The 17,717-nt window shown below is 44.2% G+C and overlaps 1 protein-coding gene and 1 long non-coding RNA gene across 5 annotated transcripts in view; one reads left to right on the forward strand and one right to left on the reverse strand.

Annotated features, from left to right (window-relative positions):
- Window positions 1–16,294, reverse strand: part of LOC101165039 (opioid-binding protein/cell adhesion molecule) — a 128,697-nt gene extending 112,403 nt beyond the window's left edge. For all 4 annotated transcript variants that reach the window (XM_023962830.1, XM_023962829.1, XM_023962832.1 and 1 more), the window contains exon 1: window positions 15,748–16,294. In XM_023962830.1, the coding sequence (XP_023818598.1) occupies window positions 15,748–15,905 (158 nt within the window). In that variant the 5' untranslated portion in view covers window positions 15,906–16,294. The remainder of the gene's footprint in view (window positions 1–15,747) is intronic.
- Window positions 11,707–12,094, forward strand: LOC111948695. The gene is made up of 2 exons (XR_002874653.1): window positions 11,707–11,755; window positions 11,841–12,094. It is a non-coding gene; the product is annotated as an uncharacterized LOC111948695 (long non-coding RNA).
- Window positions 16,295–17,717: the final 1,423 nt, after the last annotated feature.

Raw genomic sequence — 17,717 nt, forward strand, 5'->3', positions numbered from 1 at the left:
TCCACCCGCCAGGACTGCCCAACTGCTGTTGTCTCAGCAGTTGGGCAGTCCAACGGTAAGGTCCATCCCTGCGCCTTCTCTTCTAGTTGGCTTTCTCCAACGGAGTCGAGGTACGACGTGGGGGACAAGGAGCTCTTGGCCATTAAACTGGTTCTTGAGGAATGGAGGCACTGACTGGAGAGGGCGACTCAGCCGTTTGTGGTCTTGGCAGATCATAAAAATCTGTCGTACATCGGGACCACAAAATGGCTGAATCCCAGGCAAGCCAGGTGGTCGTTGTTTTTCACCCGTTTTGATTTTACGGTGTCTTACCACCCTGGTTCCAAGAACGTTAAGCCTGATGCTCTCTCCCGGCAGCAGGACCCGGTTGTAGGGGATCAGCAGCCCACAACCTTGATACCTGCTAACTGTGTTTTGGGTGCTGTTTCCTGGCATCTGGAGAGGACTATCAGGGACGCTCAAGCCCGGGAGCCGGATCCTGGCGGAGGACCGCCAAATAGACTCTTCGTTCCCAGGGCTGTACGGAGTCAGGTCCTCCAGTGGGGGTCATCGGTTCTCCAAGGCAGCCCATTTTGTGGCCCTTAAGAAGCTGCCCTCCGCCGTGAAAACCGCCGCACTGGTCGCGGATCACGTATTGAGGATGGTCAATCCAGTGGTGGTCCAACTGCGCCTGCAACGGACTATGCGCATCCACCCAGTCTTTTATGTGTCTCAGCTCAAGCCTCTCGCCACAAATCCACTCCAGCAGACTGCCCCCCCCCCGCCTCCACCTCCTCGTGTCATCGACGGACTTCCTGCCTGGACGGGGTCTTCAGTACCCCGTGGACTGGAGGGGTTATGGTCCCGAGTACAGAACTTGGGAGCCGGCTTCCAGGATCCTGGACAAGGACATGATCCGGGCGTTCCACCGCCGGCACCCTGACAAGCCTGGTGGTGCGCCCAAGGGCGCCCCTTGAGGGGGAGGTACTGTCAGGTACTGGGGCCAGGGCGGTGTGGTTAGGCTGGTTTTTCTGGGCTTTATTTTGGCGTTTCCGGATTTTGTGCCGTTCTCGTTCTCGCTGTCTTTACGTTTTGTCATTATTTACACCTGTGGCAAATTACGCTGAAAGGATTTAACCTATGTCTCCCCTGTCCTCATCACGGGATCGTTTTGCTTACCTTGTTGTGTTTGTTCAGCTTCGAGCATTAAAACCATTTTCGTCTACGATCTCCTGCGTCCTGCGCTTGTGTCCTCACCTGCAATCCTGACACGGTGCTTGTGTGTGGGGATCTCTCCGCAGGGGTTTTTCGCAGGGCGCATCATGGCTGTTAAAGAGGGACTGGCCAACAAAGGTGATGTACAAAGTGAATGATCTCTTCCAATAAATACATAAATTTAATAAAGGATCATTCACTTTGTATGTTCTCCAACTGTGGGGCATGCCTTCCTGGGGGGATACGTTCTCTGACTGTGGTCGAAAGACGCAGGCAAAATTTAGATCTGATCTTCCCTCGGGGGTCACTTCACTGTTAGAACCCTCAGAGCCCCAGATCGGTTTAAACAAAAACAAAAAAACAGTCTCAGTTCTTTAAGATGAACTTTCCTTATTACTTTTTCTAAACTCCAAAAACGGCGACTGACTGCATTCACACTCGTTCTTCACCCTTACCTTCCTGCATTGTGCAAGCAGACATACCAGTTTCAGCAAACACACACACAACATTCCAACAACATATCTCCACTTTTCAACAAATCTGATCACAGTTGCAGAGAAAGGCAGGAGTACGTATGCAATCCGTTACATATGCGAAATACATTAACGTCAGGGCGGGATTACTGTTCTTTTAAGACGTTAAAACCGTCTTAATAATTACGTCTTATAATAATTACGTCTTCAAATGTCACACTTAGGATTAGGTTGATGTAAGTGACATAAGACCCGCGAAAATGCGGTCCTGAAGCGCTTTTTGTTCATGCTCCGCCACGGAAAAATTCTGACGTCCAAACATTAGTCTTCCACTGTCTTCCACAGTTTGAGAACCACTGAACTAGCTGGTCCCGGATCATTTCATCCAGCTTATCATCAAAGCCACATGTTGCTGCTAAATCTCTTAGAGCGGCCACGTACTGCAAGATAGAATCAGTCAGACTTTGGGCGTGTTTACTGAAAACATAGCGCTCTGCAACGGCACTCCGCTTTAGATTGAGGTGAGCTTTCAAAGCCGTCAGGCATCTTCCATTGTAGTACCTTGTTCTGGAAGTGTGTAAAACAGCCGCTGACCTTCTGTCCCCATCGTGTGTAGAAGTGCTCTTTTTCTCTCCTCTGGCCATTTATCACCCAACGCGGCAAGCACCAGCAAAAAATTTCGGAACATTTTATCCCACTTTTCGCCCCTTGTTAGGTTGTGAAGTTGTAGAGAGATCATGTGGCGTATCTTTTAAGATGAACTGCATTCATTCAGTTATTATTGCAGAACATGTCAGCAGTACAGGCAATACACTTCTCCTTTCTCATTTCTTCTTCTTCTTCTCCTTCAACATCTTACATTGCCTCCTAGTGGTTCCATCTGAACACAACAGGATAACACAGCACAACAAAACTCTAGCGTTAGTCTCTCTAGAACAGTGGTTTCCAAACTGCGGCCTGCCAACAAGTTTTTATTGGCGGCAAACTTTAATTTGGAATCGCATTTACCCAAGCACCCAGCTTCAGTGCTTTGTTTGCTATTTTCAGCTTTAACTCCAGGTAAGGCCAACAGCCAAAATTGTGCTGCATGGTGGAGCCGTGGTTAGCGCTCTCGCCTCACAGTGAGAACGCCCCGGTTTCAATCCTGACTTGTCCTTTCTTGGTGGAGTTTGCATGTTCTCCTTGGGCGTGCATGGGATTTCTCTGGGCACTCTGGCTTCCTCCCGTGCTTCATAGGTTAATTGGTTACTGTGAAGTAAGTGTGTGTGCATGGGAGGGATTATGTTACCCTGCAACAGACTGGCCACCTGCCCAGGGTGTACCCTGCCTTTGCCTAACGGTAGCCAGTATAGCTTCTGGCAACCCTGTGACCCTGAAAGAGATCTAATGAGTTAAGAAAATGGATGGATGTATCTGAAAATGTACCAAACTGTGAATTTTATGATCCGTTGCACCCCTAACCTCTACACAAGAATTCTTCAGCATTGATCTATCATAACAAAGTCTTTTTATTTTCCTTCATACGCAAAATATACCAAGGTGACGCTCTGTCCCCACTGCTGTTCTGCATAGGTGGGAACAAGAGTGGTTATGGGGCCAAAATCAGTCACCTACATGGATGACATCAAGCTAAATACTAAGAGCGAGCGTGACATTGACTCCCTGATCCACACCACCAAGATCTACAGTACTGACATTGGGATGTCATTCGGGCTCGAGAAATGCAGCCGGATGGTGACAAAGAGAGGCAAGGTAGTCCACACAGGAGGGGTCTCACTCCCAGAAGGAACAATAACAGACATTGAGGACAGTTACAAGGACCTTGGAATTCCGCAGGCAAATGGCAACCTGGAGCAGGCAACAAGGAAAGCTGCAACAGCTAAATACCTCCAACGAGTAAGGCAAGTCCTGAGAATCCAGCTCAATGGCAAAAACAAGACCCGGGCAATAAACAGCTACGCACTGCCAGTTATCAGATACCCTGCAGGAATAATAAGATGGCCAAAGGAAGAGATACAGACCACGGATGTTAAGACACGAAAGCTTCACCGTACATGCAGTGGCGCCTCCAGAAATTTTTCATGGGGGTGGCCGGTAGGGGGCCACTTTAAATCTTGGGGTAGCACACAAAACCCATTAGCTATATTTTTTTAATTCATTTTACTAAAAGGAGTAAAAAAGCCTTTAGAAAAGTAACAGAGAAATTTTTCATGGGGGTGGCCGGTAGGGGGGCCACTTTAAATCTTGGGGTAGCCTACTGATATATTTTGATTTATTTTGTTTCTACTTAGTGCTTAGCTGTGTCTGCTTGGGGTGTTCGGCTCTTCACTGGGAGATATTTATAATGAAAAAAAGTCAAATCAGTTGTTCTGAAATAATAATAATGATACCGTTCCATGGTAAATATTAATTATATCTGTAGACACTTCTATTCAGAATAATAAACATGAAACAGTTTTATTATTAGGGCAACATAATTCTAACTTCACCTGTTGGTCCAGGAACAGGTCGAGGTCCTTTTGCTAAGTTCTGCTTTGTTTCTCAGACCAATGATGCTGACTGTCCCTCGTCTGATGCCGTCTCATCTTCCGCACTATCTTCTGTCTTTCATGCTAGCTGAGGATGATGCTGCTCTGTCTCATCTTCCTCCTCCTCACTACTTCTCTGTTGCTCCTTCTGCTGTACTTTTCTTCTTAAAATAAGAATATATAGACTCTCTTCATTCTCTGAAAAATTGACATAACATACACAAGCATCAACTAATGACTTTAGGTAGCTCTGTCCAAACAGGTCAAAAACACATCAAAATGCTGCGGTAACACAACAACCAGTCCTCAAATAGTGCCATGAAATGCGATGCGCGTGTGATGGGGGCATAGTGCACTTCTTCCGGCATAGTGGCGTGGCAACAGCGCAGACACGACGTGCACTACTTTGATTCAATATGGCTAATATCTCAGTCTCCGTATTTCCTCCCTGCTTTTCCCTTTCCCTCATTCAGACACGTGTATTTCTGCACTGTGTGTAACAACAAACACACGTGAATCGAAGACTGTTCGCAGGCGAAAAGGTCCAAAGTATAGCTTTATTTTTCCAGAGTAAATGCGAACAGAACATGGATAATCCTGAGCATCCTCTCCAACCTGTCCTAGACGGTTAGCGCAGCACCTGATCCAAGAGGCTAAGGCAGCGTCGCTGTCACACCAACCGCTACAGGAGATCATTCCTACCTCACTACATTGGACTTCATAACTCATCATCCTTCTGCCACAGATAAGCTTATTTCATCTGTGTTTTTCTAGAGCTGTTATCCAAACTGATTATTTCGTTGTATTAAGCTTGTATACGGTCGCTGCAACCAGTCAATTTCCCAAGATGGTATCAATAAAGTAACTTTATCTTACTTTTTCTCATGCGCTGTCTCAGATGTAACAAATTGGTGGCTTGTAAGGGCGGTAACACCATAACCTGTCCAAACACAGTGCAGGTACCAAAACTGTTCAGCCTACAATAAGTATTCGGGGGCCTTCGACTAATGCTGACGTCATACTATTTGATTGGCTGTACATTGGTCCGATGTCGTGTCAGATAGCAATTAGTCCGGAAAAATTCGAGTACAACTGTACAAGAAGAAGTTATGAGTGCTGTTGTAAACAAACCAAACTCCAACATAGAGCGAGATGATCTTCTAAACAGGCTTTTATTATTGTTCTGATTATTAGTAAGTGCATGTTCGCTTATAGAATTTAATCCGTGCGCCCAGAACTGACCTGGAAGAAGGGTTGGGATTAGGTTAATACGTGCTAATAACATTTAGCCGCGGATGAACTTAAAACTGGAGTAACATCAGCCTTTATTTTGTCTGGACACGACTGGAAACACAAAATTACATGACAGTTTGCACGGTTTCTCAGGACTGTGCATTCAACAGCTGCCTCCACTAGCGCACACACCGTCATAAAGCTGCTTCTCTGCTTGGAGACACAAATCTCCCGGGAGACACGGTTCTCCTGAGTACTGCAGCTCACACAGAGCAGCTCGCACAGAGCCGCGCAACAGACTGCGGACCCTTCTCCAGACCGCACACTGTAACAAAGCACCTCACCTGCCCACAATCACACAGCTATGCGACTCCAGCTGTTCTGCTCAGAGACACAGTTGGTTCATTCTAACAGCAACAGATCTTTTTGCAAAGTGGGTTGTGGCAAAACATTATAAAGAATCATTTCAGAGACAACTTATGAACAAAAAGAACTTAAGGTTACAAAAGTAAACGTGAAAAGAAAATATGTAGAGCCTGAGCAGATCTCCACGCTACATAGTTTGTCCAAGTGGGGCAACCGTAGTGTAGGGGTCCTCTAATCCTTCCCTCGAGGGCTGGTGTTCTACATGTTTTCCAACCAACCAGCCATTGAAGCTTCTTATTGGCTAAACACACCTGATCCAGGTTATCAGTAGCAGATAAGGTAGGGATTCTGGAAAACCAGCAGGACACCGGTTTAGGTACCATAACCATTCGGCCTGCAACAATTGTTCGGGGTCCTTCGACTAGTGCTGACGTCACATTATGTCAGGGGTGATCAAACTACGGCCCACGGCCTGGATCCGGCCCGCCTCCATGTTTGGTCCGACCCACTGAACAATATGTTTTGTTTTGTTTTTTTATCTGGCCATACGATCAAGAACGTGTCATTTTATTCCACCTTTTGCAGTCTGAGCTCTAACCTGAAACCCTCTAAAATCTCTGTTAAATGGAAAAGAGACAGTCTTTCCTTTCTACGCTGCAGTTCATCTTTCCCGCTTTAGCTCGTTCTTTTAGAGCGATTATGCTGCTTTTTTAAACAGCGCATCCTGTTCTGTGTCCTGATTGGCTGTAGACTCTGTCAATCACTCTCCTCTGATCCGTGTCTCCTGTACAGAAAGGCGGAGCTCTCAGATCAGAAATCTGTGATCGATCAGATCTTTGTTTTCATTCTAAGATCCTGAACATAATTTCTATGAAAATTTGATTATTTAAACAAGAGAAAAATGTGAAAATATTCATGTCTGTGTGAGAAAAGTGTAGAAAGTGGCAGTGAGGAGTTTTACTGCCATAAACATCTGTAATCAGACTCCGTGGATTTCACTGATCACGGTTATTTTTAGAATGTAATTCCTTCAATAAACGAGGGAACTCTGTTCTGGTGAAAAGGTAACGCAGATACATGCATAGCTGCAGTAGAAGACATTGAAATGTGCTTTTTCCTAATTACTGGATGAGAAACAGAAGTGCAGGTCACAGCTGCTCAGTTTTAGCACAAACTGTGAGACGTTTGAGGAGCTGCAGCCTCAAAGTCTCAGCGGGGAAATGAGGGCAGAGGATCCACTATTTATTGTTTTTTTTTTCATGTATATTTTTTCCTGACTTTTTGTCTTTGAAAATCACAGTTATTTGGTCATTTTTTTATTTAATAAATAGTGTTATTTATTTTTATTAAAAGGATCATGAATTAGTAAAATTTTATTATAGGGTTTTACAACAAAAGACAGATAATAGAAGTTTAAAAAAAAGAGTTATTGTGGCCTCACAAGAAAAAGTTTGACTTGCTCTAGCATCCATATGTGATGTTGGAAGATTTGTTGTTTTTCATTCTTCCTATCGTTCAAACACCACATGAACGCAGCATTTCTCTAAGTTTTACATGAGGTACATCAAGCCGTTGGTGCAATTGGCCCTTCTAACTAATTTTAGAACCCTAAGTGGCCCGCGAGCCAAAATAACTGCCCACCCCTGCATTATGCGGTTGGCTGTCCATTGGTCTGATGACGTGTCAGATAGTGATTGGTCTCGACAAATTACGATACTACCATAGAAGAAGATATTATGCGGTCTGTTGTAAACAAACAGAGCTCAGACATGGAGTGAGATTATTTTCTAAACGTGCTTCTATTATTGTTATTATTGAGTGCATTTGCAGCCAAACAAACTGCGCACTATAAACGCACACTATAAAAAGCATCTTCCCTGCCTGCGAACACGAAGCTGCGAGACTCCAACTGCTCTGTTCAGAGACACGGTTCGCTCGTGTGGAGCAGCAGGCTTATTCCCGAGCAGACCTCCACGCTACGTAGTTTGTCCAAGTGGGGCTACCGTGGTGTGACGTCATCCTCAGTCGAACGGACACGGACGGTTATTGCAGGCCGAATGGTGACGGTACCTACAACGGCCCTCAAGGCCTGGATTTGGGGACCCCTGCCGCAGAGTGACATCATCATTATTGTCAGGCCCCCGATCAGTTATTGCAGGCCGAACACGTTTTGTACCAACACCGGCACTAAAAGACACCAGTTTCTATGGAAGAGGTGTGCAGCGTTTGACCATCCAAGTGAGACGTTTGGTGCCACTATTGTTTGAACACTGGGATGTGCAATAGGATTTCAGAAGGGCAGGGGTTCAAAGTTGGAAAAGGGCAGTGTAAAGGGTTACAATTAGTCAATGGACAAAGATGGAGTTTCTTGCAAGATCTTGTAATATATATATTTCTTGTGCTTTTTTTGTAAAGGAGGATCAAAAAAGGTACAAAACAGAATAGTTACAAAACTAAAGTAATCTGGGCCCAACTGAAAAAATAACTAAATGAAATTAAACAATTGGGACAAAACTGAACAGGCCTGACGAGACTCAGCCACTGCACTGAGCTTTATAGACAGGGAAAAACCATACTGGACACATGAGGGAGGGGGAAACAAACTAATCAAACATTCCAACTAATTAATCTATGATTGCAAAACAGAAAACAGAAGAACAAAACTTATACAATATGAAAGTACTCTTCAACAAAAAGCAGACTAAATAATTTCCTTTAAATACGCAAAAATAAAGTCCATGAGGAGAGCTGGTAATCCCTGCAGTTTCCCCACTGGAATTTCCCAATCTCCTCTACTGATTACTATGGAGAGCTCAGCTGGGATGGAAACTCAGGAAAAACAAAAAGGGAATAAACAATTTACCTCACTTAAAACAAATTAATCAAATGTGTGCATCCATTGATAATTTATTTCAAGTAAATAAAGTAAAAATGAATGTTTTACTTTTCAAAGAAAAATGAAAGAAATACTAACACCTATGTGGCACAGGCAGAAAAAACAACATTCCTTTTTCGTCCTTTAAAAAATACAGAAAATTTAGTAAAGTATTTAAATAATGGTAGTAGTAATAATATTAGTACTAATAGATAACTACGCAGCTATGCGACCCGTGTAGGTGAAAGTGAGACCATTTTTATTTTTCATGTAAACAAATTATTGTCAACATAAGTTTGTTCACTTTATCATAGACTTGAAAGGCATTCAAGGCAACGAAACACTGGAAACTATTTACATTGGCATAATGTGCAGCAGACATTTTCAACATGATTCAAGTTTAATCCGGATAGTCATATTTTAAACACAGACATCCCACAAATTTTGTCTCCAGTATGCTAAAAATATTAATATTTTATTATTTAATGTCATTATCATACTGTTGCTGTCAGGATTTTGAGGTTCATTTCAGTTCAGTGGTGTTTTGGGTCATGTTCTGTCCTCTGTCAGTCACTCCTGGTTCATGTTAATCTTCCACAGCTGTCTTCTTCTCTGCTCATTGTCTTCAGGGAGTAGAACTGTCTGCTTTTCAGTTCTACATAGTCAGGTCAACTGCTTTATCCCTTTTTTATTTGTCCACAATTTTTCTCCGGTTTAACCCTTGTGCTATCTTAGATGACCCCCCCCCCTTCCATTGACGTGTTCTCCCTACCATGACAAAGGTGGATAAAGGTGGAAAGATTTCATGTAATCCATAGACACCAGTGAAGATCACAAATCATTGAAGAAAAAAGGTTCAGAGCACTGTCTAGTGGGTCTAGATGACCCAACTCCCAATGCTAAAGTGCCTAGGATAGCACAAGGGTTACATGTATGTATTAAATCTTTATGTTTCTGCCACCAAGCCCAGTTTCCTGCATTTTGGCTCCTACACCCCCGGTTCCTAACAGCTGCACCCAATGTGACTGTGGTTTTAGGATTCACAGCAAGCTACACTCTCTTTTTCATCAGATCCTCTAAACACAGGCATCTTTTGTCATTGGAAAGATTTTAATAAAAAAAAAGATTGTGAAACTGAATGATACACAATTTAAAGAAGGCAATTCTAATCCAGAAAAGATATATTGAACAGATTAATTTCAGACCTGTAGTGAGGAAGCTGTGAACATAAACGTGGTTAATTTATTTTAAAAATCCCCTTGGTGTTATATTTTGTAGTTAGTACTTAACTTCCTGTAAGGCTTTGGCAGATCCCAAAGGTGACGCAGACTCAGCTGGATAAAAAGGTGAATTATAGATATGATACTCTAGGCTGGAAAAAAGCAAGGTGGTAGACCGCTGGATGAACCCCTAGAGAGAAAATGATCATGCACATTTTTCTATAGCCATGCTGCAAACGATAGGTTGTACTGAACACATTAACCGCATGAAAGGTTGATCAAGGAGGAAGTAGGTGAGACGCAGGCATATGGTAACTATTTTTCTTCTTTTTTCAGCCCCTCAATCCCACAGACTGCTGATGGGGCCCGTTAGTACTGTTGACATGATAAATCTGCGCTCCTTGTGGGCTCCTGCCTGACTTTTAGAAATTAGGATATTGGAAGTTTGTGTGGGCACCCTACGGGCACTTATGTATCACGTGCACACCCAGTGCGTGCAACAATCTCACAGGGAGAGTAAAGGACCAGTACTCGCACCTTACTAAAGCCTAGAGTTGTGTAACAGCAGTGTACGACAACATCAGACCTTTACAGGTGCGTGCAGTTTACTACATTCCATTTTGATGACGTCCCTTGATGTGGCTGTACGAGCCTCAAGAAAAGCTCAACTTTAAATGCAAGCTGTTAAGTATGTCAACTTCAATTTAGCCCATGACAGAAGTGCTGCCTTTTCTTTATAAAAAGTGATATCACAATACATCAGCCTAAAGAGTGTTATTAATAAAGCACTGTAAAAGAAAGATAGCTCTCCTGGGAAATGTTACTCTCACAAAAAGTCATTCAGAATATAATCACATTCATTTTCTACCTCTCTTCATTTAAAAGCAGTTCATTTTTGGCAAGCTTCTGTGAACTGGCTCTCACATAACATTACGTACATAAAATCTTGATGTCAAAATATGCATGTTAAAATAAACAATTGTTTATATATATATATATATATATATATCTCACAAGGGTTAATGTATTTTCTTATTGTAAAATGTGTGGTTAAACTAATATATTTAATGACTCCTTAGATTTGAATTCAAAATAAGTACGGTATAACATGGAAAATCGTGGTGACCTTATTGTTGTGGAAAGTGTGGTCTTTCCTTTAAATCAATCAGCTACGCTCGCTCTTGATCCATACCAGCCTCTATGAGCTGGAATCTCACAACTAGCTGTCTTTCAAAAGCTGATTGTGTGACAACTCTCTTCACAGAGAAGGCATTGAGGACGCATGAAGCCAGCCATGGGGTGTTGGTTCTCTGAGCCAGGGGTGCTTCAGGCATGTGGCATCCACTGTGTGGACAGCGCAATTGAGGGCCATCTTCAAAGGGCTAATTCCTATCTACAGAAGGAGAGGGAGGGATGACAATTCTTTACTTTTCTCTAATGCTTTCAATACTATTGGGTGCGTCCTGCTTGGGGAAAAGCTAAAAGCAAATCTTTATGGATAGAGCATGGTTTTCTGGATTGAGCTGCCTGTTAGTGACTAGGTCAACAACAGACACATTTCATCTGGCTGAAGGGCCATACATAAACAGTGGAAAAGCACAGGGAAACCCCAGGTAACTGTATTGTCAGTTTTCTATTCTGTCTATCCTTCTATGATTAAACTCAGGGTCACAGTCACTCAAATTCTATTATGACTACGGTACTCCCAATAAGCTATATGATATGGTGCCTCTGTCGGACTCCTCCCCCTCTCCTCTCCGCTTGGCTCCTGATTCATCCCAGCTGCGACCACTTACCTCATCACCTCATCCGCCTACTTAAGGAGTTCCAGGATCATCAGTCTTCGCCAGTCCGTTGCCCCTGATGGTGCATATTGGCCTTCACCTCTAGTTCACGTTTGCTTCCTAGTTTCTAGCCAGCTGTTAATGAACGTTGCTTTACCTGTCTGCAGGAAACCCCAGTCACGAGTGGTCGCCTGAACCTGTTGCACTCTGGAACCTCCTCTGGTCTGCTTCCCCTGACCTCACCACGAGCCTCTGCCGAGTAAACACCCTCAAGAGACGGATCCACGCTGCCGACCCCGGACTCTGTGAGGACATCAACCAGTGACGCCACGGGCCGTAGTCTCTCTATCTCTGGACCTCCAGAAACTGTGCCTTACCTGACCAGCTACCTCATTAAATCCCCTTTCCTCTTGCCAAGTTACCTGAGCTCTGTGTCTCATTCCGGGTTCCAGCATCTGGGTCTCTGTCGTTCTGTAGCCATGACACTATATAGGTAAAAAATGCTACGTCAGGCTGTAACTATTGTCCAATGTACGTCAAGATTTGACACCAAGTAAACAACAACACACAGCTTAGCAGATACACTAAAATGAATATGGCATGCTTAATTTTGGTCTGATATTAAAAAGAAAAAAACTCTGGTCATCACAAAAAAAAGACTCAGGCCGTATTTTTGTAATGTTTTTGTACAAGGTGCAACAGATGAAATTTTGTCATTGGAGAGAACATGATGTGATGAAACACGCAGGAGGAAGTTTTCCAGACCATTTGAAATTTCAAACATTTGAAATAGGAGGGACAGGGCCCCCAAAAGCGTGGGGCCCTGTCCCTCCCGCGGATGAAGGAGAGCGCAGTGAGCACTTTGGTCCACGGCGAAACTTGCCGTGTAGGGAATGTTGTTAAGCACACTATCAGAAGGTCTCAAGCACCCATAAAACACCGAGCAGCTGGTCTCCCGTGTGCCACATGTCCCTCGTCTGCCTGCCGGATTGGGATTTGCCACTGGGCACTTCCTTTCTTCGCTCGCCGCTACTGAGGGAATCCCAGTTAATTTCTTTTCCTCCATTTAGTAATGTGCTTTAACTTAGCAGGTCATCTTGTCTTATCTGAGATCGAGCACAGACATATACTAAAGTCATCCTCCAAAAAACAAAAAAGATAGTGCTAGATCTATTGCTACCATTCACTTTGAACAGGCTTGGTTTGTTGACCTCACCGTCATCACTACAAAATCATCCAAAATGTTTGATTAATTGATTGATGGATTTATTTTAAGCATTCTAGTCAAAAATAGAAGAAAAAAAAGAATTTGAGCTTGATTTATTGCTTGAAAAGGAGTGGGAAGAAGCAAGCTTATATAATCCCACCCCTACCCCACCGTTCACTATTAAGAATAAACACACTCAGATCTCCCTAAAATGTAGTAAAGATTTTACTTGTGAAAACTCACATCTTTGTTTTTCCAGCTTTCATTGTATCACCATGTACAATGAATTTTGATTCTGATTCTGTCTGTTCAATTGTTCCAGAGCAGTCAGCTGGCATCTCGACCTTTCCAATATGGCTTCCTTTGCTTGACTTTGCATATGTAACTCGTAGTGCAGCAACTCTAGCCTATATAACTCATTAACCCTTGTGCTATCTTAGATGACCCCCCCTTCCATTGACGTGTTCTCCCTACCATGACAACGGTGGATAAAGGTGGAAAGATTTCATGTAATCCATGGACACCAGTGAAGATCACAAATCATTGAAGAAAAAAGGTTCAGAGCACTGTCTAGTGGGTCTAGATGACCCAACTCCCAATGCTAAAGTGCCTAGGATAGCACAAGGGTTAAGGGTGTAACAGTACACTAAAATTTCAATTCAGTTAGATTCAGAATTTCATAGGGCTCGGTTTGATAAATTTTTGGTATTATTTTGGTACAAAAAAAGCAGAAAAAAAATTCTTACAAAATGCATTTATTGGTTTTATGTAACAATCATAACATTGACCTATGTAGGTGATCTGCTATATAAAATAATACAACTTCATGAACCAAAACCTTTGGATCCTTAACACTGGCTTGAAAAAAAAAATATTTGAACTTGTTCATTTTTTTCTTGTAGACCCGATTGTTTCAGTCGGTGATGCCATTTTTAGTGCGATATCAGATCAGATGAGTTACTGTGACATACGCTATCTTTGTGTAACAATGTCGACACACAGCATTTGAATCATTCAATTGTCTTTTCCCTTCATGGATGCTGACAACAAACCCGAACTGTTCCCCCACAAAGGAGAGTGTAAGGAGCTGGGGGTGGGGCGGTCCCCAGCTCTGGCCTCATGTCTCCATTAGCCATATGTTGACATGCTCACTGTCACCTCCGTCACCTAATAGCTATTAAACCTGAACTGCAATGACATTTCTGTCGGTGGTCGGAAAACGCAGGGGAGATCCGTTCTGCCAAAGTCGGATCTTCCTTCGGGGTTCACTTCCCCATTCTGATCCTCAGAGCCTTCAGAGCAGGTTCATAAAAGAACCATTGTCTGTTTTTTTTTTTTTTTTTAGAGAAAACCATTATTTTATGGTTCCAGCAGACTGAGCAGCACACCCTGAGTGTGCGCTCACACTCACTCTTGTGCTATGTGCTCTGCCCCCCCTCCTTTCCTGCACGCGCACAGCACAGACACCAACTCATTGGCAGACACACGCTTCAGCACACACTCATTCCACAACATAGCGGAAACTCACGGTTAACATTAGTTCTGCCTCGGTGCAAAGTTAATACATCTGGGGGGGGGGGTACAACAACAACAACAACAAAACAAAAAATCCACTAGCTACAAAAACAACACTCATTTCCAAATTAAAATCCATGTGACAAAGAAGCTTGGAGTGAATTTAAACCCTGTTCCATTAAAGGTCACATAAGTAAACCATATGCTTCCAGTGAAATCAATTGGCTCCTTAATAAGTAATGCTCATCATCAAAGGGCCAGGACATATTTGTAACGATTGAGGTTCAAGGCAGGATCATCATGACTGCACAGAACCAAGGACAGAAGATGACATCCAATCAGTTTTCATTTCAGACAAATGTGCAGCCTATCAGATGTGACCTGATGCAGAAATGCATCCTGTATGATAACTTCTTACAAGATGTTCTCAGCAAAATGCCAAACTGTCAAAATGCTTCCACATGATCTAAGCCACAGCACTTGAAAAATAATTCATGTCTAATTTTCCTTTTAAGCAATATCTGCTGTAGTCAGGCTGACTGTGCTGCCCTGCTCTGACAGATTCTAGTGCACACAGATCTTCTCAGCATCGCCACAGAGTAAAGCATTTGCAATCTTTATTTAAAAAGTGATCAATCCAAATCAGTTCATTTCAAAGGTGTCCCAGATAACCACATTTGAACCATTGAGGATCACCAATATTAGCTTTTATTAAACTTGGGTGTAGATGTGAGGATGGATGCACGGATAGATTAAAAGACAGATAAATTGCTGGGTGGGGAGGGGTCCTTTCTCACTTCTATTGACAGTGAACCAGGGACACCTGATCCACTGCAAATAAGGGCAAGCAGCCAAATGAAGAAACGTCAGTGCTCGGGGAAAGTGTGTTTGTCTTTCAGATGTGGATGGATGGACGGACGGACGGACGGAGGGAGGGAGGGAGGGAGGGAGGGAGGGAGGGAGGGAGAGAGAGAGAGAGAGAGAGAGAGAGAGAGAGAGACAGAGAGACAGACAGACAGACAGACAGACAGACAGACAGACAGATAGATCAAGAACAGTCTATGTTATCTTGTAATTGTCACCTACATGCGCCTTAGAAGTCAGCTTTTCATCCACAGCAGTGCATTGGGGAAACACCAATAACATTCAAGGGCAGTGAGGAATGGAGGCTGCACTCCGTCCCACCATAACAAGCGCAGGTCAAACAGGCAGAGAAGAGGATGGGAACGGGCATGCGCGTGTTTTTCTATGGTGACCTTTGGCGGCCCAGCGCGGGCGGCAGCGGTCGCCTTTGCTCGGCTCAACGGCCAATGGCGTCGGTTACGTGATAGAACAACGCAGCAGGCACTTACTTGAGGACGGCGCTGTCCCCCTGTCTCACGGCGATGTTGTCCTTCAGCACAGAGTCCCCGCTCCTCACCGGAACTCCTGCGGGGACAAGCAGCAGAAGTCTAAGTCCGAGGACCACAACGCATCTCCCAGGAACCGCAAGACAGCCGCTTATTCCCATGATGATGTTTGCAGACAGCGCAACTTCCAGGAAAACTTAAACCGTCGGGTATTCAGAGCCGCGGACGGTGAATCCCTCTGTTTTCAGACGCTCAGTCGCGCTCGACCTGCTTTTCCGACCTCTCGATGAACAGTCCCGTTATGACCGGCTGTCCGTGTCAGTGCTGCGGGAAAAGCAGCCTTCTCCCCGCAGACACTGAGGGACTCCGGAGGAGCGGAGAGCTCCGCGCTTCTCTCTGGAATCTCCGTCAATGGATGCTCCGGCAGAGAGAGACGCACCGACCGACTCTCCAGGATGCGGATGGGGTTTTCCCTCTGCTGCCACCGGCACAGTTCAGAGCTGCACTCCAAACATCAGGCGCAATCCAGCGCTGCTGTTGGACCGTTCTGAGGTGATGCAGCGCCTCCCTCTCCGGGGTGCATGCTCATGCAGCACGCGCACCGTGCAGCTTTGCAGCACGCAGAGTGCTCATATTATTGAGGTCACGGCGGTTTTTTAGGGAGAGCTCCATGTTTATCAGCAACAAACCCTATTTGACGGTATTGCAATAAGCTCTGGTGTGACAGTCTCGTCATCACACGCAGCACCAGTAAATCTGGCTTTAGCAAAGAAACACACACACTGTAAGATTTACTCACCGGCTAATTACATCACTGTAGCCCTCTAATTATCTGGGTGAGTGACCTGCAGGAACAGATAGGTGGCTGCAAGCTAAACACACAGTGGCACAAAAACACACAGCTTCATTTTATAATTGTTATTTAGTCCAAACCATTCTTATATTGTGTCTGAATGTAGTTAAATACAGTTCAAAGCAATTTCTTAATTCATTCTTTTTCTGGGGATTGCATGGTGGCGCAGTGGTTAGCACTCTCACCTCAAAGTGAGACTGCCCTGGTTTGAGTCCCGGCCGGTGCCCTTCTGTGCAGAGTTTGGATGTGTGGGTTTTCTCCAGACATTTTGGTTACTTCCCACAGTCCCAAAACCTGTTTCATAGGCTAATTGTTCATTTATTCAGCTTCAAATCTGTTTGTTCCCTTTCTGGGTCACGGGGCTGCTGGAGCCTATCCCGGCCACTTGCGGGCGAAGGCAGGGGACCCCCTGGACAGGTCGCCAGTCTGGGCCACAATCACACACACTCACATTAACACCTATGAAGCATGTTTTTGGACAGTGGGAGGAAGCTGTGGTCCCCGGCTGCACACATGCACTGGGAGAACATGCAAACTCCACACAGAAAGGTCCCCCATTAATGTTCTGTTTGAACCGCGGGCCTTCTTGCTGTGAGGCAAGAGCATTAACCACTGCGCCACTGTGCAGTATAGGCTAATTTGTTACTCTGAATTGTCACTGAGGTGTGCATGTTTGTGTAGGAGGGATTGTGTGTCCGGCAACAGACTGGCAACCTCTCCAAGGTGTACCCCGCCTTCACCCTACAGTAGCCAGGACAGGCACCAGCAACCTTGGGATTCCAATGGTTTATTTACACCATCAACATATCAGTTTGCAGCAGAGGTCTGAAAGCTGTAATACTGCTGTGTTCTCCTGGTGACAGGAAGAGCTGAGCAGTAAGCAGAAAGTAGGTCAGTGCTCTCAGAGAGATTGTCCTCAGAATTTTGCTAAATCTCATCTCAAGACCTTAATCACTGTTATCTTTTAATGAGAACTATGCTTGATTGCAATATTGTTGTAGGAAGTAAAACTGTTAATTTCATTTCTGGTTTGTGTTAAACTGTCTTACATGCTTTTTTACATATTAAATCATTCAGTTGAGCATTGTGTTTAGAGTCTTTTTTTGTTGTTGAAGTTCCT

This window comes from Oryzias latipes, chromosome 14 (genome assembly GCF_002234675.1).
Source record: "Oryzias latipes chromosome 14, ASM223467v1".
NCBI classification, from domain to species: Eukaryota; Metazoa; Chordata; class Actinopteri; order Beloniformes; family Adrianichthyidae; genus Oryzias; species Oryzias latipes.